The sequence below is a fragment of the Pipistrellus kuhlii genome, unplaced genomic scaffold (assembly GCF_014108245.1).
Source record: "Pipistrellus kuhlii isolate mPipKuh1 unplaced genomic scaffold, mPipKuh1.p scaffold_m20_p_5, whole genome shotgun sequence".
Taxonomy (NCBI): Eukaryota; Metazoa; Chordata; class Mammalia; order Chiroptera; family Vespertilionidae; genus Pipistrellus; species Pipistrellus kuhlii.
The window spans coordinates 30,041,487-30,068,207 of NW_023425551.1; the positions used below are offsets into that span (position 1 = coordinate 30,041,487).

General features: G+C 39.5%; 1 protein-coding gene and 1 non-coding gene across 3 annotated transcripts; both read right to left on the reverse strand.

The window, feature by feature from the left end:
- Positions 1-1,245: 1,245 nt before the first annotated feature.
- AMD1 (adenosylmethionine decarboxylase 1) lies at positions 1,246-26,721 on the reverse strand. Of its 2 annotated transcripts, XM_036414594.2 has the most exons (9): positions 26,264-26,721; positions 9,114-9,200; positions 7,950-8,076; positions 6,135-6,237; positions 4,407-4,449; positions 4,179-4,323; positions 3,970-4,062; positions 3,732-3,887; positions 1,246-3,368 (listed from the first exon to the last, which is right to left on the reverse strand). In XM_036414594.2, exons 1-9 carry the CDS (start codon positions 26,371-26,373, stop codon positions 3,228-3,230), a joined length of 1,005 nt encoding a protein of 334 aa, XP_036270487.1. In that variant the 5' UTR covers positions 26,374-26,721; the 3' UTR covers positions 1,246-3,227. The 2 variants fall into 2 exon arrangements, with proteins under 2 accessions (XP_036270487.1, XP_045428564.1); XM_045572608.1 differs by lacking the exons at positions 7,950-8,076; positions 26,264-26,721.
- Positions 18,776-18,912, reverse strand: LOC118706232. Its single transcript, XR_004983953.1, has one exon. It is a non-coding gene; the product is annotated as a small nucleolar RNA SNORA2/SNORA34 family (small nucleolar RNA).

Sequence of the window (26,721 nt, forward strand, 5' to 3'; positions counted from 1 at the left end):
CAACCAGTTTCTCTGTCCCTTCTTCCCACTCTGAAAAGCAATGAAAAAAATACTGGTATCCTCTGGTGAGAATTAACAAAAAAGTTCTTTCAGGCAAAATGATCGTCTATAATTATGTTCTAGTTAATAGAAATAACCATCAATTAAATAAAGGAAGCTCACAGCTTGTTCTTCTCTATTCCACCATTATGAGGACTGTTCTGTAATAAACGTTGTACATTGTACCTTCAAACCTTTGACTCCTTCTAAGACCAAATTCACAAATAAACATTGCTGGGGTTCTTTTCCCAGCCTTACAAAGGGTCCAGCATTCTGGAGAAAGGGGCTGCGCGTAGATGATTGAGTACACCAAGAAGAAAGATAATTTTCAAAGGCATCAGGGCTGAAACCGGTTTGGCTCAGTGGACAGAGCGTGGGCCTGTGGACTGGACTGAAAGGTCCCGAGTTCCGATTCCGGTCAAGGGCATGTACCTTGGTTGTGGGCACATCCCCAGTAGGGGGTGTGCAGGAGGCAGCTGATCGATGATTCTCTCTCATCGATGTTTCTAACTCTCAGTCACTCTCTTCCTCTGTAAAAAATCAATTAAAAAAAAAAATATATATATATATTGGCATTGGGGTCAGAAGATCTTCAGCTAAAGGAACTGAAGACTCCCCTCCTTGACTTAGGACCCTGCTTTTATTAACACAATTTGTCCTAAGGCAAGGTGGAGATAATACACTTCAAAGGATTGGGTATAGAAGCATTGTCATTTTGGGGAATAGCCTATGGCTGTTCAGGTGTTTTGCCAACAGGAGGCAATAAAATGCCCTGAGCTGTCTCTCAGTAGCAGACAGTCCCATTCAGCTTTGGGGCAAGTGCCTTCAGCCCTTCCAACAGGTAATTACATTTGATTCAACCCTTGTTGAGCTCCCTAAGCTTTGTAATTATTACATGCTGGACAATTCCCAGCAACACATTCTAATTCTTACTACTTACCCTTTCTCATCTCTGATATCCCAGTACACAGTCCAAACAGTTCTTCTGAGCTTCAGGTAATAAAGCCACTAACAAAAAAAGATGTTTAAGTCTGAATGTCAATTAGAGGAGCTCAAAGGTTTTTTGTCTTCATAACTCACAAATCTTAGGAAATAATAATTTAATAGTTTTTTCAATTAATTTAAAAACTTTAGATGCCTAATATTTGATAGAGTATACTATTAAAAAAATACATCAACAGAAAACTTTATGAATGTCACTAGACAATCAATTAAGCAAACTTTTATTGAAGCTTAAATTGTGGTACAGAAATACATTTCACCTGATTTAAGTCCAACACCACCATGAAGAGAAATTATGGCATCAAAAGTTTCCCTCCTCTAGCATAATATACGAGGATTAATTTAAATTACTACTTAATCTACAGTTTTCATTTTTCTAGGTCTTGTTTCATACAAATTTATGTAGTTTTTCAACATTAGGTAGAAATCTTAATGTATTAGAAAAAAAATTAGACCTCAAGCCAACTCATGTCATCAAATCCACTGGGACACTGTTCAAGAAAATCCACTTTGAGTATTGGTCCTCAAATCAGCACCAAAACAGTAGGTACTGTGTGCTAATTAAGAATCAAACTGATTCATTGATTGAAAGCTTCTTCAATGAAACTCTGAATCAAGAATGTGCTTAAAATAAGTCAAAAGTGATCCAACCACTTGATTTCAAACCAAGTAGATTTTGTTTCGAAACACTTAAAAAAAAAAGTGTTTCGTTGATAAATACGGACAGAACAAAAAACATCACTGCATTAAGCCACAAAGGGGGAGATGGGGGGGGGGGGGCAAGAATTCAAAATGTAGTAAACTTTGCTGTTTTTTAGGTTGCTTAAATCTTATAGTATTTGAAAATATAACTAAACAGGCCAACTCCAAAAAGCCCGTATTTCTAGTCATTTCCCATTGACCACTTTGGATTTTTGTATGTTTTATAGACAGCCTTCTGCTTCACTGCGTATGTCTGAATAACCTGAACAGTTCTCATTCACATGATCCTCTGAAACTGTGAAGAAAACACCACTAAGAAGAGGAACACAGAAAGTCAGAACACTATCATGTGCATCACAGTCACAGAACTTCAGGTCACAAGACAGAATGACACGCATGCCACTCTGAAATAAAAATTTAGGTGAATGATTGGATTTGACTTACTGAATCCAGTATAAATAACCTTTGTTTTCTCCTTGTTAATATATATTGTGATAATTTTTTTTTAAAACTACTACTTAGCAAGTTAGTAAAGAAAGACACGGTCCTCATGTGAAGCTATCTTGTTTTACTGGAACACAGAATGGCATAGTTCCCATATAGTTCTGCCAGGATAGTCTAAAATTCATTTGTGTCTTCCTTGCTAATCAACACTAGAAGTTTACTTTTGTCACCACCTTCTAAAAGAACCAATGCCAATAAAAACTCCCTTGACCTTAAAAGAAAATTAAATCCTAGGGTCTATCCCTTTCCCCCCCTGGGGTATAAGATTGGTATAGACCCAGTGTAACAGTGTATTGCTTTATTGGGGCAGGGTTGGGAGGGGAGACACCATGATGAGGAACAAAATCAATGAAAGGAATACAAACTCAGGAAGCAATAATGTTAAAACAGTAGTACACAAAATGGTTAACTTTCTTGAGAGGACTCCACTCGTGGAAGAAAAACTTTTAATTGTCATTGCAAAAAATATCTGAATGAAGTAGAAATTGTTTTCAGTAACATTAGTAGAGAATATGTTCTAGAAATTGGAGGTAACTGGATGTAACATCCTGGCAGCAATTTAATAGAACAGTCCCGGATGGTTAGGCTGAGGCCAACACCTAATGAGGACGAAAGCCTTGTCTGTGGGGAATTTTGGAGGATACCTGGAGAAATATTACACTGTGCATAAACCAAATTAAATTGTCGTAAGTGTTGTGTTTCATATAGTAAAAGTTTTTTTCTACATGCACTTCAATTTCACAGCAAGAGTGGCATAGGTTGCCTAAACACAGAAGAGAGCATTCATGCAAGATATCTAACTCCTTGATATAATAATGCATACAATTCAAAATGATTACACTATCATTACATCTAGTGCTTTCTGCAACTACAAGGTGGTGGTTTTGGAAAGCATGGCCCCCGGTATCAACATCTAAAAAGCAGCCACCACCTTCTTTTATGTGTGTTTCCTTTTTGCGTTTTTTCTTCATTTTTGTTAATCAACTCTGCTGCTGCTGCTGCTTCTTAGCAAAACTTGTAAAAACAAAGTTGTAATCATTGAACATAGCACTCTGGCAATCAAGACGTTTAAAACCTTCAATCTTCTGGGGCGAAGAAAGCACTGTGCGACATTTAGAACTCTGGGGAAGAAAATTAAACAAATAGTTAGAGCTTCCATACTGCAAAAGATTCACAGTAAGGCCACAACTATTTAAAAACATTTATCTTCAGAAAACTATGGTATTTGAAATATCTTAAGCTGCCTTCTTATGGGCTTAAGTGAGATAAGATAACTATGTCCACCAGCCCCCATACCAATCCTGCCAGCAGTGGAAGCCCAACAATTAACTACATATAAAACAAGCACCAATAGAATTTTAATGAAACTCAGGAAGCTTTTCATCCCAAAAATCTCAACTCGTATTTGACTGACAGGTGCCATTTTATGACATTCCTCACTACCCTTATTTTCTGGAAGATTTTATTGTCAAAAAACAAAGTACCTGGTTTACAAACAAGGTGGTCACAAATTTTCCTGGCTTGAAGACTTCCACAACTTTCCTGATCAGGTCATCATAGGAGGTCTGACTTAAGTTTGTTTCAAAGCTAACATAAGAAAATTCTGGTTCTGGAGTGATGTGAATAGTCCAATAAGTTCCCTTAGAGAAACAGTTTTGTGTTAATAATGGAAAGGGCACACTTAAATATTTAAATAAGCATTAAGCAAATATTATTACTTACATCCGATTTCATGCCATTCATTGAATACCCACAAGGATTGAACATTGTGGCATCAATGACAGAACCTGGTATCAGGTCACGAATTCCACTCTCCTGAAAAGGAAAGAAGAGAGAGAGATTGAATGAAATACAAATTTAAAAAATAAAACAAGAATGTGTTAATATATTTTAGTCCCCAAGCAGAATCCAGAATTATTGAAAATCCTTACACGAGTGACATCCTTTGCAGTAACACCATCTTTCATGTAGAACTGGTCCATAACTGCTGGGTCAAGCTCACTCATCAGAATTTCCAGGGTTTGATCTGGCTGACTGATTACCCTACTCTCTGGGAAATCCAAAGTATACAAGTACCTATACAAAAGTAAAAAATCATTTCTAAAAATGACAACAGCAGTTTATAAGAAAAAAAATCCGTAAGATTGTGTCCAACATACCAACAGTCAGAATTCATACGTCCCATACAATATGCTGCTCCATCTGTTGAGGGAGGAGAAAGTAAAATAAATGCAACAGTTCCATTTGATAGGATGGTTTTTTTCTCACCCTTCCAATAGCTGGGATGATACTATTTGTTTCCTATCAGAAATATCAGTGAAGGAAAGTAAGTGGATGAATTCACAAGTAGGCAAGACTTTCCCCATTACCCTTAAAAAAAAAAATTACTGACAGTAATTTAGAAATTCTCTTTAGCAGCCAGTGAGTCAGTCTAAGTGGTGCTGAGAAAACTAAGGCTTCTTCTCTCCTAAAACTCCATTAGGAAATAGAATTTGGTTACCCATTTATCTATTCTCCCAAGTAAATACAAGTTTATTTTATGTAATACTTTCCATAGTTTCAAAGCCTCACTCAACACAGTAAATTAACAATTGGTAGATATTCACACTAATTATAATTAGCACTCTCTGATTTAGATCAGTTTAGTTTCATATTAGTAGATAACAACAGAAATATGATTTTCTTTTAAAATCATGCCAGTGAGTGACTTTGTCAAATTTTCAAATGATCCTAAATTATCAGCTTTATCTAGGATGTAAGGGTGTTGGATTAGATAACCCTTAGTTCCTTGACGCTACACCTCAAAAAGAAAGGTTTATAGCCATGGTCAGTGATTCAGTTGATTGGAGCATTGCCCAATACACCAAAATGTTGCAGGGCCGAAACCGGTTTGGCTCAGTGAATAGAGCGTCGGTCTGCAGACTGAACTGTCCCAGGTTCGATTTTGGTCAAGGGCATGTACCTTGGTTGTGGGCATGTCCACAGTGGGGTGTTGTGCAGGAAGCAGCTGGTTTATGCTTCTCTCTCATGGATGTTTCTAACTCTCTATCCCTCTCTCTTCCTCTCTGTAAAAAAACAATAAAATATATTAAAAAAAAAAAAGAAAGAAAGAAAGAAAGAAAGGAAAGAAAGAAAAAAAAGATCGTTAAAAAAAAAAAAAAAAAAAAACACACGAAAAACAAAAGGTTCCAGGCTCAAATCCTAGTTGCAAGTTTGATATCTGTTCAGGCCATGAGAGGCAACTGATCAGTTTCTTTTTCACCTCTCTCTAAAGCAAAAAACAAAACAAAACCCTCCACATATCCTCAATATATATTTTTAAAATAAAGATCTGTAAATAAACATTTTGTAAATGAATGGGGGGAAAAACTTGCCCAGTAAGAAGAAAAGTAAGTGACATCCTTTGCAGTAACACCATCTTTCATGTAGAACTGATTCATAACTGCTGAGTCAAGCTCACTCATCAGAATTTCTATGATTTCACTGTGTTTGTAATTAATAAATAGGCTCAATTCCTGTATAGAATGCTGGATCGGTGTCTTACCACAGGATTATGCAGTCACTCACTGTGCATTTTTCTGGATGAAGGCATCACAGCCTTCATATCCACTAAATTTGATATAAATCAGAGCAAGTGACTAGATCAAGATAAATTCTCCCTCTAGCAGGTGACTAATTCGTTTCATTTTCTATCACTTTAACAATGACCTGATGTGAGCACACACACACACAAATATAACTTATAATCAACCATATTGATACACTTATCTTAATTATAAACATGCTACATTTGCATAAATGTGCTTTCACACATATAAAAGATTTCTGAAAATATATACCTCTAAACTTTAATAAAGCAGGTTTCAATTCTATTTATTTAAACTTACTTGGGAAAATTGCATTAAGAAACTCTATTTCTTCCTGGAAATTCCGGTGTGGGTACCCTTGGTGAGAAGGCTTCATGAAATTCTTACGAGAATAAAAGAAGCTCTAAAAAAGGGAGATAAACCAATATCCATGAGTCAAGTGCTCTTGTAAGCTGTGGAGAAGTCTCAACAGAGCATTAATAATACAGAGTGCATCAATGACTTTCTACGAACTAAAATACCCAGTCTACAGATGATGGTCATAAAAATAATAGCAATTACAAAACAATAGAGCAGTGGTTTCTGATATAAGCATTTAAATAGACACGTAAGCCAAAATTTTGTGGGAGAACATGTGTACATTAAACTTTAACAGTCAGTGATTAAGCACTGGCCAGTGTAACTCTGGTCATACTTTTTCCTCAAGGATCATGGGTTCCACTCCCAATCGACACATACCAGGGTTTGGGTTTCTTCCCCTTTCGGGGCATGCACATGAGACAACCAATCAGTGTTTATTTCTCACATCAATGTTTCTATCTCTCCAAAATCAATGAAAAATATACCCTTAAGAAAAGAGTCGCCGGGACCAGTTTGGCTCAATGGATAGAGCATCCGCCAGGTTCAATTCCAGGCAAGGGCATGTACCTTGGTTGCGGGCACATCCCCGGTGGAGGGTGTGCAAGAGGCAGCTGATCTATGATTCTCTCTCATTGATGTTTCTAACTTTCTATCCCTCTCCCTTCCTCTCTGAAAAAATCAATAAAATATATTAAAAAAAAGAAAAAAGAAAAATACTGGTTTAAAAAAGAAAAAGAAAAGAGTCAGTAGCCCTAACTGGTTTGGCTCTGGATAGAGTGTCAGCCTACGGATTCAAGGGTCCTGTGTTCCATTCCGAACAAGGGCATGTACCTTGGTTGCAGGCACATATCCAGTGGGGAGTGTGCAGGAGGCAGCTGATTAATGTTTCTCTCTCTCTCATTGATGTTTCTAACTATCCCTCTCCCTTCCTCTCTGTAAAAAAATCAATAAAGTATTTTTAAAAAGAAACAACGAAAAAGAGTCAGTAATCCAAAAATTAAGAACATATTGTTTGAGTTTCTTATGAGGACCAATAACAAAAACTGCCAAAACCGGTTTGACTCAGTGGATAGAGCATTGGTCTGCGGACTGAAAGTTTCCAGGTTCAATTCCGTTCAAGGGCATGTACATTGGTCGCAGGCACATCCCCAGTGGGGGGATGTGCAGGAGGCAGCTGGTCAATGTTTCTCTTTCATTGATGTTTCTAGCGCTTTATCCCTCTCCTTCCCTCTCGGAAAAAAGAAAAAGAAAAAAAAAATCAATAAAATATATTAAAAATAATAAATAAAAAAATTAACGAAAACTTTCTTTTAGGTTCTATGAATGCTCCCTATTAGGGATCGAGCCCACAACCTGGGCATGTGCCCTGATCAGAAACTGAACCAGGGACCTCTTGGTCCATGGAATAATGCTTAATCCATTGAGCCACATCAGCTGGGCTCTCATCTTAATTTGTAAATGTTTTCAGAATTTAACTCTATACTGTTGCCTTAACATAATCAACATTTTATTATGAAAACTGGATTAATTTTTCTTGCTTTCACTTAGTTTCTTTGTCCTTCATATTAACACTTCAAGGAGTTAAATATTGAACATGTCTGGTTTCTTCATTTCTTTCTCCCATATGCATTTTTCCCCAACTCATTCTCTGCTTCCTCCACATTCTGCTATTCTTTAGCATCAGGAAGAATATAGCAATAAGTATACAAATTTATTTATAACTTAAAGGATTAAATAATGGTTTTGATTACTTACTTGTATTGAGTCAAACCCACTGTAATCCCTAGCAAGTTTCAACAGGGGAACCAGTGCTTTCAGCAAGAGGGTGGTACCACATGTCTTCAAAATGAAACGTCTCTTGGAGACAAACATGCTACTCTCACTACAATTGAAAAAAGTTACAATATTACAATGCTGTTTATGTACTATTGATATAATTAACCTATTGTTGGACTATAATTTACAATATAAGTTTTTGCTAATTTTAAATGTTAAAACCTCAAGGAAGCAAATAATATACAGTAGTCTTCCTCTTCCATTAAGTTCTAGAACCCTCAGAAACAGTCCTTGAGTTTGTTATAAAACATATTATTTCATTACAAACATTCTTTTTTACTAAATTTTCCTCCTCACCCATCCCCCCATTATTAAATTCATACTTTACTTCATCTTGCACCATCCATTCTCACATGTATTTCTACAGCCATCTCATTACTTTTTACACTAAATAAGCTCAGCGAAGCAATGAATGTTTGTTTTTAATCACCATTATATCTCTATGGTAAGTTGTTCAATCCAAGGCCCATTATAATATGTATAAGAATTCAACATACTTATTGAATAAATTATCTTTGTAGTACTTATAAAAAGGTTAAATGGCTTTTTTCTGTTGCTAACTTCACTTTGCCTAAGGTTCTGATATTGAGAGGCATATACCAAAAGGAAGATCCCAATCTGCAAGGTAAAGGTACAATGTCATTCTACTCTCTTTATAGATACTTCCTGCTCACGACATGTAGGTAAAGATGGCAACCATCTTGAAGATCTTTCAGGTAAAACTTCAAAATCTACTAGAGATATCTGAATAAACATTTTATTTTACAACGTCTTTTTAAATTAAGACTAAAATCCAGAGGAACAATTTGCTATTCTCTATATCACATGTGTCAAACACAAGGCCCACGGGCCAAATCCGTCCCGCCAGGCCTTGCAATGTGGCCCGCACCGCACTGTCATCACTGCACTCCGCTGTGTTTCCATCACAATGACAGTTTATGACTGTTCAGTAAACCATTTGGCCCGCGATTTAGGCTGGATTTTATATTTTGACCCCTTCTCTGATTGAGTTCGACACCCCTACTCTATATAGTATAATTCAGTCAGAAATATGTTAGGTAACACTTGTTTTACAGGACTTACCTGAGTACATAAGCTTCCTGCTTGTCAGTTTTTGTCACACTTATGATTGAACATTGCACATCCTTCAAAAGTATGTCCCATTCGGATCTATTATTTAACAAAAAAGATGATTAATTCATCATACTATTTGCCTACTCTCAAAAATTATAAATCATATTTAAAAGAGTTTTTCAAAGATCAACAAAGCATATTGTGTATTTGTTGGTACATTATTATTGTAGCTCCTTATAAATATCAACATTTAGTTTTGTTCCAAAGTTACTTATCTATATTGACACCCATCAAATAAGATGACATTAGTATTTTACTAAGAAAAAGACAAATAAACAAAATACCATGAATAAACCATGTACAGAGGAAATTCAAAAGGAAACCAAGGCCCTGGCCCATTTGGCTCAGTGGCTAGAGCATTGGCCTATTGTCTGAATGGTCCGGGGTTTGATTCTTGTTGGGGTCACATGCCCAAGTTGTGGGCATGCAGGAGGCAGCTAATCAGAGATTCTCTCTCATCATTGATGTTTCTCTTTTTCCCTTCCTCTCTGAAATCAATTATCTCTAATAATAAAAGCATAATATGCTAATTAGACCTGACGTCCTATCAGATGAAGCCAGGGCTGCAAGGAAGTGGGTGCCGGCAGTCAGGGAAAGAAAGGCTTACTCTTGCATGAATCCGTGTATGGGCCTCTAATATATATAAAAGGCTAAGTGTCCGTCTGTCTGACCGGTAGCTATGACCACCAGGGGGGCAGATGCTCAATGTAGGAGTTGCCATGAACCACACTGGCCATCTATGTATATATAAAAGCTGAATACGCAAAATGTCCCCATGTAAGTTTGGGAGACCTATCACTTGTTATGATGTGCACCAACTACCTGAGGGCAGTGCAAAATGAAGGGAGGCCCCAGTTGGCAACCAGAAGGCCTTGATCACCAGCCAGACCTAGAGACCCTACCTGTGCACAAATTTTGTGCACTGCGCCTCTAATTTAAAAATAATCAGCTCCAGGAACTGGTGCTGATAAACCCAACGCTCACCTTCACCTTCACCCAAGTAGGACACAGGCCCTGCCACCTCGCCAGAGCAACACCCCACCAAATCACAGCCAACACCCATGGCACAAAATGTGGCCCACAGCCCAGCCCAGCCCAGCCCAGCCCAGCCCAGCCCAGAAACGGTGGCTATGGGTGCTGGGCAATGATGTCACTTAGCAACGCCTGGTTTCCTCTCCCTAGGGACTAGCCTCCTTGCAGTTTCTTCAGCCCAAAAGCCCGGCTTGCTTTATGGCCAAGTGCAAACCTTTTACAGTTTAACCAAATGTTTATAAAGTGTTTTCCCATGCCTCATCTCATTTGATTCTCATAGAAGTCCTAGAGTAGGTAGTAGACTCAGTAGAATCCTATTTTCTTTTCATTAGCAAGACACAAATAGCAATATTAAAATATTTCTTCTAATTAATTTCCTTTCAATGTGCATGAATTTGTGCACTGGGACACTAGTGTGTGTGTGTGTGTGTGTGTGTGTGTGTATATAAAGGAAACCAAAGAAAACCATATTAAAAAATTAGAAACATCAAAAAATAAAGGAAAAAAAAAAAAGCCTTTGGCTAGCAATTCAACAGAACAAGCATTTCCACAAGATCTTGGGAATATCGATACAATGTGGCTCTAATGAAATGGGAAAATGCCTATTTCAATAGAGTAGAAAGTCTGTAGTACAGACAATAATAGAGAGCAAAACTGAAGCAATATAGATATACAACTAAGTAAACTGGCACTCCAACTAGGGAATGTGCCCTGACCTAGAATAGAACCAGCAACCCCTTGGTTCATAGGTCGACGCTCAACCACTGAGTCATGCTGGCTGGGCCTTTGCCCATTCTTTAATTGGGCTGTTTGTCTTCCTTTGGTTAAGTTGTATAAGTTCCAAAAAACAAAGGAAAAAAGGTATGTATAAATAAGAAGTTATATGAGTTTCTTATATATTTTGGATATTAAACCTTTATCAAATATATCATTGCCAAATATGTTCTTCCATACAGTGGGCTTCCTTCTCATTTTGTTGATTTTTTTTGCTGTGCATTAAGTTTTATTTTGATAGTCCCAGTTGTTTATTTTCTCCTTAGTTCCCTTTGCTCAGGAGATGTATGGGTAAACATAATGCTATGAAAGGTATCTGAGATTTTGCTGCTTATGGTTTCATCTAAGATTTTTATGGTTTCATGACTTACATTCACATCTCAGCTTTTATTCTGTGTTGCTGACTAGATAAACTCATTCACTCTTTTGTCATTGTGCCTTCTACTTAAGCCATGAAATAATTTTTATTCCAGTAATCATTTTTGTTATATTTTTAAGTTCTATCTTCTATTTTTCTGCTAAGATTCTCTTTCATTTTGAGAACATTCACTCTGACTTATAAAATGGTTATGACAGCTGCCTTTAAATCTTGATCTACATCACCTCAAGGCTGGTGTATGTTGACTGTCTTCCTTTGAGAGACACCGAGAATACCCTGATCTGTATAATTGAGCAATTCATCATTGCAGCTTGAACATTATGTTATATTTTAAAAAAAAAATGTTTGGGGGAGAGGGGGAGAACACACACACACAGAAACAAAGATCTATCAGCTGCCTCCCACACATGCCCAAACCGGGATTGAATCTGCAACCCAGGTAAGGATGATGTGAGCCACACCAGCAAGGCCAAGTTATAGAATTTAAAATCTTATTTAAATCCTATGGAGCATATTGATTTAACAATCGTTTTAGCAAGCAATTGAAATGTTATGGTTTAGTCTTCAAGTTCTTATACAACTTTTTCTATGGGTTATGATATGATTTCATTAGCTAGGGAAGGCTATTATTAGGCATGCTACTAGAGGCCCAATGTATGAAATTCGTGCAAGGAACTTGGTCCTTGCAGCCCAGGCTTTCCCTGGAAGGTCATCAGGAAGGTCTTTCTGCCTCCAGTCTAGTTAGTATATTAGGATGGTATTCAGATCTACCCTGCACTCAGTGGCCAGTCTGGTACTGGGAGGTGAGCTATCAGTTCTCAAAGCCTTGGATCTTCTGTTTAGGGTCAGAGCCAAACATGAACAGCTCAGGGGTGTTCATATAAATCTTCATGGGATTCACTTTCTTCAACTCTCTCCCCTCTCCATAATAGCTCTGACAATTTCTGGCTCAAAGGCAGAAGCAGGGGAACTTTTTGGTCCTTTGGCTAGAAAGCCAAGGCTTTAGGTTTCCCACTCTGCAACAGGCTGGCTGTGATTATCTGTCTATCTTGGGCCAAATGGGGTGATGACAGAGGGAAAAACAACAGGGATATATCCCTGATGCTATTCCATCTTGGGACCACAGTTCTACTGGTCAAAAACATTTCCCCCTCTTTGGAATTTAAGCATTTGCCTGGTTACAATTACTACAGGACTGCATTGTCTGTGGCAGGAAAGAACAGAAGAAAAAACAAAACTAAACTAAACCAAAAGGGGATCCCATCCATTCTCTTTGAGCCAAAGGGACCCCCTCCTTCCTGTCTTTACAGACCAGAAAAAGAGGACTTCTTAGAGTTCTTTATTTGCATCTGGTGTGCAGTTCCAGGTTTCTGGCAGCCTTTGAAACTACCATAGGAGATTCCAGAGGAAAAAACAGAAACCATGGCTGTTTCAGTGGCATTTTGAATTCTGGTTTCCTTCTTCCACTCACCTGCTAACATTTACTTTTCAGAGCCCTCACTATGCATTCTGTCCAGGGTTTTTAGTTGCATCTAGCAAGGTGCTTATTCCACCTTAATGGAAACCAGTACTCCTGTAAGTCACTCATTGTTACTTAAACTCTGCAACCAAACAGAAATCCTCCAGCAGTCATTATTTTTCCAAAGTCACAGTGTGAAAGAAAGCAATTGTGTGAAAACATCTTAAACACAGTTGGATTGTCTACCAACCAAGTGGTTATAAAGGCATAATCCTAGAGAGCGCCTGAGGCCTGAAATTCGTGCAAGAGTAGGCCTTCCTCTCCCTGGCTTCCCTCTGGCCACTGGCAGGCACCAGGAACTCAGGCTTCCCTAGAAGACCCGCTTTCATCTGGAAGGGCATCCGGTCTAATTAGCATATTATGCTTTTATTATTCTAGATAATAAATGGGGGGAGGCCCCCAGCAAAAAAGATGTGACAGAAAAATAAAACTGAAGAAATTAGTACAGTGCTATACTTGTGCATTAAGTGAATGGTGAAAAACACCAAAACAGCTAAGAATTCCAGCAAATCATTTAATTACATTCCTGTGGGAAAAATAAGTCTTTTTGTAAATAAAATGAGGCTTTATTGGAGTCTAGCCACACCTACTCATTTATATAGTGTCTGTGGTTGCTTTCTCCCTATAAGGTCAGAGCTGAGTAGTTGCAACATGGACTGTACCAGCTGCCTTGCAAAATTTTAAATTTTCTAACTGGCCCTTTACAGATTTTTGCTGACTCCTGGTTAGGGAAAGATTTTTAGTGCCCTGCTTTATGTCCAAGTTTAATAATGAAAAAGGACAAGTATTTTGTACAGGTGACTAAGGCATTTTCTGAATTACTTGCTTGTGATTTCAAAGTGAGATAGTATCAAGTTAGCCAGCTCAGTATGGTGGAAGGTGTCTGTGCTTTATCCCCACACACTCTAACACCTAGACTAGAGTATAAACTATTTTGCAAAACTTTTTTTTTGTCAGTTATTGTTATTTTACTTACGTTTTAAATACAGATGAGTTCAATAAATCATAAACTGACAGCAAAGCAGAAGCCAATTTTGGGATATATTTCATAGTGTTGATTTAGTGATTGGAAAATATTGCAAAAGATATTCAAAATGTAACACAATTGCAAGGTGTTATAAAACAATGAGAAGTCATAGATAAACAAACATATTCCAATTTGAATTATATTTTATTTACTTAAGTGCCACCACCTCACCTCACAGGTTTCCAACTGAGGACCACTGTCACCCAGAAACATTTGGCAGTATTTAGAGACATTTTTGGTCACCACATCGGTGGCATTTGGTCATCAGGGACATGTAGTTGGTCGAGACCAGGGATGCTGCTACACCACAGGTAAGTGGGGCACAATAGTTATACAGCCCAAAATGTCAAAGTGCTGAGGTTGAGAAACCTAACTTAAAAGTAAAGTACTAAAAAATACTGCCAGATCATGATAAATGATCCCTAAGTAGTGTGCTTCTTTACTAATGGCAGTATATGGACTGAATGATCTCAGTCACCATGCCTGAAAAGCAAAACATGAATGAAAAGCCATATTTTATATTTAAAGCTTCCTTAAAGAAGGTGGTCTAGCCCTAGCTGGTTTGGCTCAGTGGATAAAGTGTCGCCCTGCAGACTAAAGGGTCCCAGGTTTGATTCATGTCAAGGTTGCAGGCTTGATCCCCCTCAGTAGGGGACATGCAGGAGGCAAATGATTCTCATTTGATTGATGTTTCTATCTCTCTCCCTTCCTCCCTGCGGTGTGTGTGTGTGTGTGTGTGTTCTAATAAAAAATAGAATAAGTTGAGGTGTTTACATGAGAAAACATACAATTAAAATGATAAGACAGATGTCTACATCAGCTGACTCAGTTATACATAAAATAGGCAAGTGACTAAATTGAAAAAATGTTTTTAGCCCTAGTCAGTTTGGCTCAGTGGATAGAGGGTCAAGGGTCCCAGGCTTGATTCCGGCCAAGGACACGTGATGGAGGCAAACCAATCTATGTGTTTCTCTCACATTGATGTTTCTGTCTTTCTCTCTCTCTTCCACTCTCCCTAAAAAACAAACACACACAACAATAAATAAATGGAAAAATATCCTCGGGTGAGGGTTAACCAAAAGAAAAAAAAAAAGTTCTTATTGATTTTATGAGACAGAAATAAGGCTGAGAAGAGTCTAATGGCTGCCTCTTGCATGCTCCCTACTGGCAATCAAGCCCACAGTCTGGCCAGGTGCCCTGATTGGGATGGAACCGGTGGCCTTTCTGGTGCATGGGATGATGCTCAACAACTGAGGCACTGGCCAGGCCTGCCTGACTGCACAACTGGGGAAAAACAGCCTCTTCATTAAATGTTGGGGAAATTGGGTCTCCACACAAAAGAGTGAAGTTACAGCCCTACCATATGCAAAAGTTAACTAAAAATGGGTTCAAGGCTTATGGGAAAAGTCTGACGCTGGATTTGGTAATGTTTTCTTGGATGAAACACAAAAAGCACAGGCAACAAAAGCAAAAATAGACAAACAGGACTACATCAAACTTAGTAACTTCAGTGTATCATAGGAAAGCATTCGACATGAGTGAAAAGAAAATGTGCAGAATGTTAGAGAAAATATTTGCAAATCATATATCTAACAAGTCAATATTCAGAATCTACAAGAAACTCTAAAAACAAAAGCAACCCAGTTTAAAAAATGGCCAACAAGCATATGAAAAGGTGCTCTACACAAATCATAAAAGAAATGCTAATCAAAAACACTTCATACTCTTTAGGATGAAAAAAAAAAAATCGGGGGTGGGGTGGGGGAATAACATGCGATGGCAAGGAACAATTATGTGTAGAAATTGTAACAATAGTGTACCTTTGGTGATCTAGCAATCCCGCAATCCTACTTCCGGGTATGTATCCAAAAGGATTCAAAACAAGATCTGGAAGAGGTATTTGTACATCCATCTTCATTATAACTCACAAATGTCAAAAGATAGGAAGCAACCCAAATGTCCATCAAGAGATTAATGGATAATGAAAATGTGGAATATATTGTACATATAAAGGATAATTCACCCTTAAAGAAAATACTTTATCACTTGCTACATGAATGACATGACATTATGCTAAATGAAATAATCCAGTCACAAAAGGACAAATACTTTGTGATTCTACTAACGAGGTGCCCAAACAGTCATATGAAGTATCTAAAGTAGTTAAAATCATAGAGAAAGTAGAAAGGCAGTTATCAAGGACTGGGGGAGAAAGAAGGGAAAAGAGTACTTTATAGATATAAAAGGTTCTAGAGAACTGTTGCACAACAGTAAGAATATACTTAACAATCCTGAACTGTACTCAAAAGTGGTTAAAATTATAAATGTCATGTTTGATTTCTTAAAACTACAATTAAAAATGTAAATGGCCCAGACCAGTTTGGCTCACCGGATAGAGTGTCGGCTTGGGGACTGAAGGTTTCCAGGTTCGATTCCGGTCAAGGGCATGTACCTTGGTTGCGGGTATATCCCCAGTGGGTGTGTGTGTGTGTGTGTGTGTGCAAGAGGCAGCTGATCGATGACTCTCTCTCATCAATGTTTCTAACTCTCTATCTCTCTTCCTTCCTCTCTGTACAAAGTCAATAAAATATATTTTAAAAAAATGTAAATGACTGAGGGAACAATGCTGCTGGAGGGTCTTCACCCTTATCATCTAAGGAATTAGAATTGAGTCTGATCCTACTCTGAGATCCAATAGGTCAGACAGTATAGATAGCCCTTGAAAGTTTACATTTAAAAGACCTCCATGTGATTAGATTCCACTAATGGATTACTTTCTTAAAGCAATTTACTAAAAAAGCCTATTTGAAGCTGACCTCAACTGTGACTACCTAATAACACGTCTTTCCTTACATTCAGGCTTCTACACCTTACCAAGATAGCAGTCTTTGGGTCATACCCTAAAACATAAGACTATTCTCCAACAAAGCCTAGCCTTGATCAAAACAAATTCTGAGCATGCCTTCTTAGGGCAATTATCGGGTCTAGTAATAATTAATGTCGTTTTTAAACATTGGTTTAAAATCTTGCTTGGCGTTGACTTGTATTGACATAACCTTCAAACACGTGGTATCTACAGAACGTGTGAAATGCAATTAACAAGTTTTGCTTGAAAAAGTTTGTGTTTGGTTTGGTTTTTGTTGCAAAACTAGGGCTAAGAAGATGGCGGATGAAGAGCATATTTGGCACTGCATGCTTTACAAGTTCCAATTAGGAAGAAAAGCAAGTGAGGCTGCAAAAAACATCTGTAGTGCTCTTGGTCAAGATGCAGTTAGCGCCAGAAAATGCCAGCGTTGGTTTGAGAAATTTCGCGAGGGAAATTTTTCGTTAGATGACAAGAGTGGTCGAGGCCGTGTGTCCAATTTTGATCAAGAAGCTCTTCAAGCTCTTTTGGTGCAAAATCCTCAAATTACCCAACAAGAGCTTGCGACAACTTTAAATTGTTCACAAAAAACAATTTCCAATCAATTGCGTGCACTTGGCAAAGTCCAAAAGTTTGGAAAATGGGTTCCTCATGAGTTTACCGACAACAACCATATTCAAAGAGTCACAATTTGCAGTTCGCTCCTCTCTCGTCTTAAAACCGTTTGCCGTTTTTAGAGCAAATTGTTACCGGAGATGAAGAATGGGTGCTGTATGTTAATTTGAAAAGGCGGCCTCAATGGTTGGACAAAAATGAGGCTCCGCAGCCCACGCCAAAACCTGACTTGCATGCGAAAAAAGTGATGTTGTGTGTTTGGTGGAATTTTAAAGGAATTCTTCATTATGAACTTTTACCATCTACCCAAACCATTCCAAGTGCAGTGTATAGTGCCCAATTGGAAAGGTTAGCCCAAGCTTTAAGAGAAAAAGAACCCGCGCTGATTAATCGGAAGGGCGTAATTCTTCACCACGATAACGCACGACCGCATACTGTAAGAATCACTGCTGAAAAACTGCGCCAGTTGGAATGGGAAGTTCTCCCTCAACCTGCACATTCTCCTGATATTGCCCCTTCCGATTATCATTTGTTTCGTTCTTTGCAAAACTTTCTTCTTGGAAAAAAATTTAATAATGAAGAATGCCTCAAAAATGCATTGACCGAATTTTTTGCATCAAAATCACAAGAATTTTACAACAGAGGGATTAAAATGCTTCCTGAGCGTTGGGCACAAGTAGTAGAAAACAACGGCAACTATATTGTTGATTAAATTTTGTTGTATTGTTTAAATAAATTAGATTTTAAAAAGTATTAGAAAACGACATTAATTATTACTAGACCTAATAATTCAAGATATCTAGAGAAATAAGTACTCTTCTTTTTTCTTTTTTTAAACAAACCCAATAATCAAAGTATTCTCCATCTTAAATCTCTAACCCAAATTTAAATCACTATCAGTATAATTGTTTATGGTACTTTCAATGTGCACTTCTTAAAGCAAAGTGGTTTAGAGACAGCAGTTCAAACTTTTTTGAAACTGTTAGAAATGTAATGAATTTAATTAACAGGAAATTTTTCTACTCCCAAGCATTTACACTAAAAGTTTTTTTTAGCAATGGGTTGTAAATTCATTTAATGTAAATTATCAATTTTGCAATACTGTAGTCAAATAAGACACGAGTTCTGGGAAAATTAATGCTGAGGTGTGATTTACTATCTTTCCAACTGCCCCTAATACTATATTTTAGCTTATAAAAGTAAAAATACCTTACCTGGAAGCTTCTCACAATTAATGAAATTTTTATTTATTCTCTTTACTTCCACTAGAATTTCCCACCTGAACCCACCTACCTCTTACTAAGAATAGGTCAAATTTGTGATGAATTCAAAAGCAAAAGCCTACTTTATGTCCTTAAAGAAAAAGTTAAACTTTTTAAAACCAAATTTCTTATTATTACTCAGATGTTTCTTTCTAATGAATTGACCATTACATTTCCTAAGTTCTAAAATGGCCAACAGACCATAGAAAGACATTTCTTTAGGCTCCTGCTTGAAACCAGCAGTTTCAGCAAACTGCTGGCCTTGATTCAGGGCCAACCAAATTTATTATTTTCTGACAGACTACCTCCCCATTATTTCCATCCATTCCAAAGCTGCCATTAAAATAAGACTTTTGTTTGGTCCAACTTAGTGCATGCATACACTTTTATACATACTCTTGAAATCTGAAAAATCAGTAGACAAAACTACAGGTTGAGATACTACTCTTTTTTACATTTCAACTTTAAATACCCTATGAAACAATTCAGTTTTAGAACACATCATCCTTTCCTTATTTACTTCAATATGCTTTCCACCAACAGATGGTTAACCAGTGTTCTTTAACTCAGCCCATACCAGACAAATTTTTCTATTAAAAATAACCCCCTCCCCTCAATTATATGTGTCCCTTTGATCTCCATTGAGAAATTAGTAAAAGATTACCAGTATTACAAAATTGCTTGGAAAGATGTCTATTTTACTTTACATGTGTTCTATTCCCTCATGCCACATTAAAAAAAAAAAAAAAATCAGCTCCAGGTGGACTGCAGATATAAACATGAGAGGTAAAACAATGTTGAGGGATGCACAAAGATATCTCAAATAGTTGTGGACAAGCTCAGGGGAGCCTTGCATTGGCTGCCATACAAACTCAAAGATGGAAAGAACCACCTAAGATGGTCTGAAATGAAAACTTCCTAACTAAAAGTGAATCTAATGATCAAAATATACAGAACAAAATAGAAACAGAGGCATGGATACAAACCACAGACTGATAGTTGAGAGGAGGGGAAACTGGAAAATGATGAAGAGATTAACAAAAGAACCTATAATGCATTAATCCATAGGCAACACTGTGGTGGTGGCCAGAGGAAAGGGTGGGATGGGGACGTCTGTAAGTGTTAAGTAAAAAAAAAAAAGGATAGAGATAAAAAATAAAAGTGAGTCGTGGCAGGTAATCCTGTACTAAACAGGAATATTCCTTGACAAAGGTCAACCTTTTTCTTAACTGAGCCTTTTGTGTTTTTTGCAACTACCTTTCAACACATCTTAGTCATTTTCTTTCCCAGACCCCTCAGGGCACAATCACTGTACCAGAGCAAACCAAAGAACCCTCACTGTTTTCATGTTAATTGTTCAGTTAAGTATCCTATACTCACCAATGTAAAAGAATTGTCTATTCTGTTTTTTAAAATATATATATTTTATTGATTTTTTGCAGAGAGAAAGGGAGAGAGATAGAGAGCTAGAAACGTCGTTGAGAGAGAAGCATTGACCAGCTGCCTCCTGCACACCCCCTACGGGGATGTGCCCGCAAACAATGTACATGCCCTTGGCCGGAATCGAACCCGGGACCTTTCAGACCGCTCTACCGGTTTGGATATTTCTTATGTCGTGCGTGACATAGTACATAAAAACTGCTAACCATCAAAGAGAAAATATTAATAAATTGAACTATATTAAACTTATGTGTTTCTATTTTCAAAGGTATCAGTAATAAGGAAACCCATAGAGGGTATATTTATAATACACATATTGGACAGAGAATTCATCCATAACATATTAAGAACTATAAAGTCACCCGAGAAAAAAAATAATACTTGAACATTTCACAAAGATATCTATGTGACAAAGATATAAAAAAAAAGGAAGCTAGCCTCCGTTAGAATGATGGGAAATACATTCTACACATAATAGTTAAAATTAAAAAAGCAAGTGTTATTTATCCCTGCTGATAGTGCTCTCGCAAACTGGTGAGCGGAACATCCCTAAAACCCAGTGAATTTTCTGTGCGAAGTTTGGCAAGCATCAGCCCCACAAAGTACAAGAAGGGCAAGGAGCCGAAACCGGTTTGGCTCAGTGGTAGAGCGTTGGTCTGTGGACTGAAAGGTCCCAGGTTCAATTCCAGTCAAGGGCATGTACATTGGTTGTGGGCACATCCCTGGTAGGGGGTGTGCAAGAGGCAGCTGATCGATGTTTCTCTCTCATCGACGTTTCTAGCTCTCTATCTCTCTCCCTTTCTGTAAAAAAATAAATAAATAAATTTAAAAAATCAATATATATAAAAAAGGGCAAGGATTCTCTGTATGCACAGGGCAGGTGGCATTATGACAGGAAGCAGAGTGGTTATGGTGGGCAGACAAAGCTTATTTTTTTTAAAAAAGGCTAAAACTACAAAGGTTGTGCTGAGGCTTGAATGCCTTTAGCCTAACTGCAGATCCAAGAGAATGCTGGCCATTAAGAGATGCAAGCATTTTGAACTGGGAGGATATAAGAGAAAGGGTCAAGCGATTCAGTTCTAAGTTTTATATTTTGTTTTATTATATGACAAAATCTTGATTTGTTCAAATAAATTAAAAAAAATAAAAAGACAAGTGTTAGATGAAGTTATGGTGCTACTGGAACCCTCAAGCTAGATATATGCACTCTCTGACCTAATACATAGTGTTCAATAAAAGACACATGTAATATATTTGTATTAGCAAACTAGAAAATATTCAAATGTCCATAACAGTAGAATGGATAAATTGTGGTATATCAACACAAAACAACTACAAGCACAACAATGAGAATGAACTACAAAACCTCAAACACAATGTTGACTGTGGAGGCCTTGGTTGATGCAAACTAAAGGATTCCATATCTGCAGTATGTTAGAAGTGAGGATACTGATTACCCCAGGAGTAGATCTGCCTAGTTATAGTTCTTAAACTTTAGTGACACGAGTGTGATCAGTTTGTGAAAACTACGTTTGCATTATGATTTTCATAACTTTTTGTTTCAACAAAGTTTTTAAAAAATCTGTATTCAAAAGACAAGCTGTTATACTAAGAGCCAGATTTTTCATATTATACTTCTTTCTTTGGCTGATTACCACTTCCTCAAACTCTGCTAGAATATTGCCTTCAAAATTACCTTATGGCTTTCTCTCTTGGTTCAAAATCTTTGGAATTATTTTCATGTTACAATTCTTCAAGCTCCACACCACTTCCAATTAAATATTTTTGTCTTTATACATCACAAAAGCAGCTTTTCTCTAAAATCATTTCAGCAATTTTCCAAATTCACATTCATCTTTATTATTGTACATAGAGTTTGGGGCTATATAATGCTCTAAGTTGATTTCATACAGACGCAAATTGCTTAGTTTACATACTTGGGGGGAGGGCAGAGAGAGCTCAACAGCAACCAAAATTACTCTTTGGCTTGTAGCAGTAAATACAACATATATGCTAATAACAACTAAATTAATATTCCTGTTTGTGAGGCAATTCAATCATATGCACGGTGAGAATCACTGAAAAGATAAAGTTATTATGCAAAAATAATCAGATTGTTTTAAAAATATATTTTTTTTGTTTTTTGTTTGTTTGTTTTTTTTACATAGAGGAAGGGAGAGAGATAGAAAGTTAGGAACATCAATGAGAGAGAAACACTGATTCAGCTGCCTCCAGCACACTCCCTACTGGGTATTTGCCTGCAACCATGGAACATGTCCTTGACTGGAATCAAACCTGGGACCCTTCAGTACGCAGGCAGAAGTAATACCCACAGACCAAAACTGGTTAGGGCAAATTCTTATCATCTTTGTATTTATCTACAAGATTCCTGACATACACACCTAAGTAAAACTATCAATCACAAGATAGTGACCACTTCTACCACTCCCCAAAGGTCCCTCAGGCTTCTTTATAGTCCACACCCTTCTCTTTACTCCCAACCCTTAGGCAACCACTGGTATGATTAATATGCATTTTCTAGAAATTAAATCTTTAAGAAACTACTAAATCATTTCTCAAAGTGGTTTGTTCACTTTCCACTCTCACCAGCAGTGTTGGAGTTCTGGTTCCTTCACAGACTGTCAGCATTTGGATATCAAAATTATGCTAATCCCAAAATGAGCTGGGAAAAGTATCTATTCAAAAGAATGTGTGAAAGGCTGGAATAATGTCTTCCTTGAATGTTAGGGAGAACACTCCAGTGAAACCACCTGGGCCCAGAATTTTCTTTATGGGACGAAATGACAAATTCAATGTGTAGTAATCCTGTTAGAACATTTGTGCTTGCTCATTCTCAATGTCATTGGGTTTTACATTTGATATAAAGTAAAATCTATTAAAATCTTTTATTATAACCTTCCACTGTTTACATTTTAATGTAATTACTGAGAGTAGGGACAGGAGGCAAGGACAAGCAAGGATTTCTAGCTTCCAAATTTTTATATTATTCAATAAAAACAATACTGCTAAAGGTTGCTTCATGATATTAATCCTTCTAAAGAATGATAAATCTAAAAGCTTCCCAGTGACACTATCTCCTCTAGTTTAATAAAAACTACATCAAGCCGAAACCGGTTTGGTTCAATGGATAGAGCGTCGGCTTGGGGACTGAAGGGCCCGGGTTCGATTCCGGTCAAGGGCATGTACATCGGTTTCGGGCATATCCCCAGTAGGGGGTGTGCAAGAGGCAGCTGATCGATCACTCTCTCTCATGGATGTTTCTAACTCTCTCCCTCCCTTCCTCTCTGTACAAAATCAATAATATATATATATATATATATATTTAAAAAAAGAACTACATCAAATTATTGTGTAGCCTTTTAAATTACAATCTCATATACTTAATTCTTCACCCTTGATTGAGGGGGGTGGGAGAGATTAACTTTGTTCTAAAGATAATATAAAACACTTATAACATTTGTACAGCGGTTACTTACTAAGTGTCACTGTTTTTAAGCACTATATATACACTAACCCACTTAATCCTCACAACTACCCCATGAAGTAGGTACCATTATCACCTCCATTTTAGAGGTGAAAATATACCACACAGCTAGTCATTAAATGTTGTTTGATTAAAATCTAGACATTCCAGAGGCCATGCATCATTTCATTATGCATCTTCTAGATGACAATTATCCTTCCACCCTCTGGCCAGGTTATCTAAGTGATTTATCTACTTGCATCTAACATTTTTTTCAGGTACTTTTAAAATCTCCTAGTAACATAACCTACCCGGTGCATTGTTTGACTGACAGATCACGGAAAAACTTTCCCAAAAAAGCCTAACAATGGACTTCTCAGTTAAATCGATAGATTTTTTTAGTTCTTAGTTACTCCATCTAAAACAGCTGAAACAGCCGAAATCGGTTTGGCTCAGCGGTAGAGCGTTGGTCTGCGGACTGAAAGGTCCCAGGTTTGATTCCTGTCAAGGGCATGTACGCTGGTTGCGGGCACAGCCCAGGTAAGGGGTGTGCAAGAGGCAGTGGTCGATGTTTCTCTCTCATCGACGTTTCTAGCTCTCTATCTCTCTCCCTTCCTCTCTGTAAAAAAAATAAAAATAAAATAAAAACAAATCAATAAAATATATTTAAAATTTTTTTTAAAACAGCTGAAACATCTTAGAGAAAACTCTCAAAACAGTGATTCAACTTATGTTAAATATGTACAAAACGAGCACTAAATTGTGAACTGTACAAAACAGAATATTCTGTCCTTGAAGATTAAACTTTTGCCATTTCATGAGCCATATTCAAGCAGTAAGATAACTGCTACTGATAAAGGCACAAAGGAAAAGTGGTTCTCAAGTATTTAAAGCAAGCAAGCTGCCCTTCGTTTTATAAGCCTCTCTCCTGGACTCAAGGAACTCTTAACCACACACACGCCCAAGCTTACATTCTGGCATTTCTACCAATAACTTGGAGAAAGGGTAAAGCCCTCGTCCCTTTATTAAGAACGTGTCCTTACAGATAAAACTTAAAAAAAAAAAAAATTAGTGAGTCTGGGCAAAACAAGGCTATTCTTTTTTTTTTTTAAGTAAGATTTTCTAAATCATTTTTTCAAAGTGTATCACCAACAACAGGGAGTTCCCCACATGGTGAAAGGGAGGAAACGTAAGCTCCCACGTAACACTTGTAAGAAAAGTAACTGCTTCCTCTAACATACAGCGCCGAGGATGCAGCCTGGCCACGGGGTCAACCTGTTCGGCGTCGCGCCGAGCTTTGGAAAAAAACCGAGACCTGCAACGTGAGCCACCCCGACCCTTTTTCTAACCAGAGACTCAACCCTTCAAGACCTAACAGCCTTCGAGTCCCGGCAGCACGTGTCCTCCCGGATCGCCTGCGCCAGTGGCTTGTTGCCGGCGACAGCGGAGCGCGCAGCCAGCATTCCCGGGCCGCCCATTGGCCGCACCCGGCCGGGCCGGCTCTCGGCGGGGCCCGGCCCTCATTGGCCGCCGGCGCTCAATGAAGCGGCCGCGCCGGTTCCTGCGCGACACCGTGTGCGGAGGAGCCTCCGGGGCCGCGGGCGGGCGGGCGGCGTGGCCGGGGGCGGGCCCGGCACCTGCGGCCCCGCGCCGCCCGCGCTCCGCTCACCCCACGACCCCGGCGGACCTCTCGCCGCCGCAGCGCCGGCCCGGCTCTCTCGCGTGACTGCCGGCGGGGGCGGGAGGCCGGGGCCCCAGAGGCCTTTGCTGGCTCATTGCATTCAGAGGCATTAAGTCCCGGGTCTCCGGCTCGTCCATGTCGGCAAACAAACCTTCCTCAGCCCCGCACCTCGCCGGGACTCCCCCCTCTCCCCCCCAACGCCTCCGGAAGCAGGTTACACACACACCAAGGTCAAGAGTTGCGGGGGGAAGCCTCGGCGGGCTCCGCGGCCGGGAACGCCCCGAAAGGCTTTGGTGCAGAGCACGCTCGGGCGGCGGTGGGGCCCAGCCACTGCGACAACCGCCGCCCCCCCATCCCGATCCCCGCCGCCCGGGCGCCACACGCCGCCAGCCAGCGCCGGCCGCGCGCTGCAGGCCTGCTCGCCGGCCCAGCCCGGGGCGCGGAGGGCCTCCCGGATCCTCCCGGAGCCGCAGCACGCGGCGAGGAGAACCAGTCCGGCTCGGACTCGCTCCCTCCCTCCTCCCCCCAACCCCCAAAGCGGGCACGCCCGAATTAGCGCCTGACGAAGCCCGCCCAGCCACACCTGCCGGGAGGGAGCCCTCGCGGCCCGCCCCCCCCTCCCCCCAGGCTCCCCTCGCCCGGGGCCTCGGACGGCCGAGCCGAACCCACTCCCAGCGGCGCCGCCGCCCGCGGCCCAAGCGGGGACGTTACCTGAGCACGCGGGCGGCACCGGCCTCCTCCCTCCCCTCCCCCGCGGCCTGCGCCCGGCCCGGCCCGGCAACGGCGACGCCGGGAGGCACCGGCCCGGCCCCTGCATGCTCCCTGCAGCCCCGGGGACCCCCTTTTTTTTCGTGACGTGGAAATACACCCCCGAAGGCGGAGCTGTTCCCATCTGAAGGCTGCGGAGCACCCGGCTGCTCCCCGCCTCCTCCTCCTCCGCCCAGGGGTAGAGTCTCTCCCCGGCAGCGATAGCCCCGGGGCCGCCCGTGGGCGAGCGCCGCGAGCGCCCCGGCCAGCACCCACCTCGGGATGGTGCGGAGATCCCCCGATCCTTGGCTTGCGTCGGGCTGCTGCTTGGAGAACCAAACCTCCAGCAGCTTCTCGGTCCCTTCGAAGAAATGTGCAGCTTCCATCACCGTGCGACGAGCGAACAAACCAACAACCACAGAAAATCAACTAAATTAAATCTCTTTTTCTCCCGCCGCTGCTGCTGCTGCGGATTGTTCCAGCTGTTTCAGGTTCCTTTTTTTTTTTTTTTTTTTTTTTGCTACAATTTTTATATTAACTTTTTCTTTAAAAAAAAAAAGAATAAAATTTTCCCGGCTTTTTTTTTTTCTTTTGTATGCGTGTGAGCGAAAAGTTGAACGTGAGTCTGTTGGAAAGAAGAGAGGCAGATACAGTTCAGTCTCTTGTAGTCCGCTGTTCCCCCGTTAAGAGAGCGAGCTGAGCGAGCGCTAGCTAATGTCGCCGGCCATACTGTG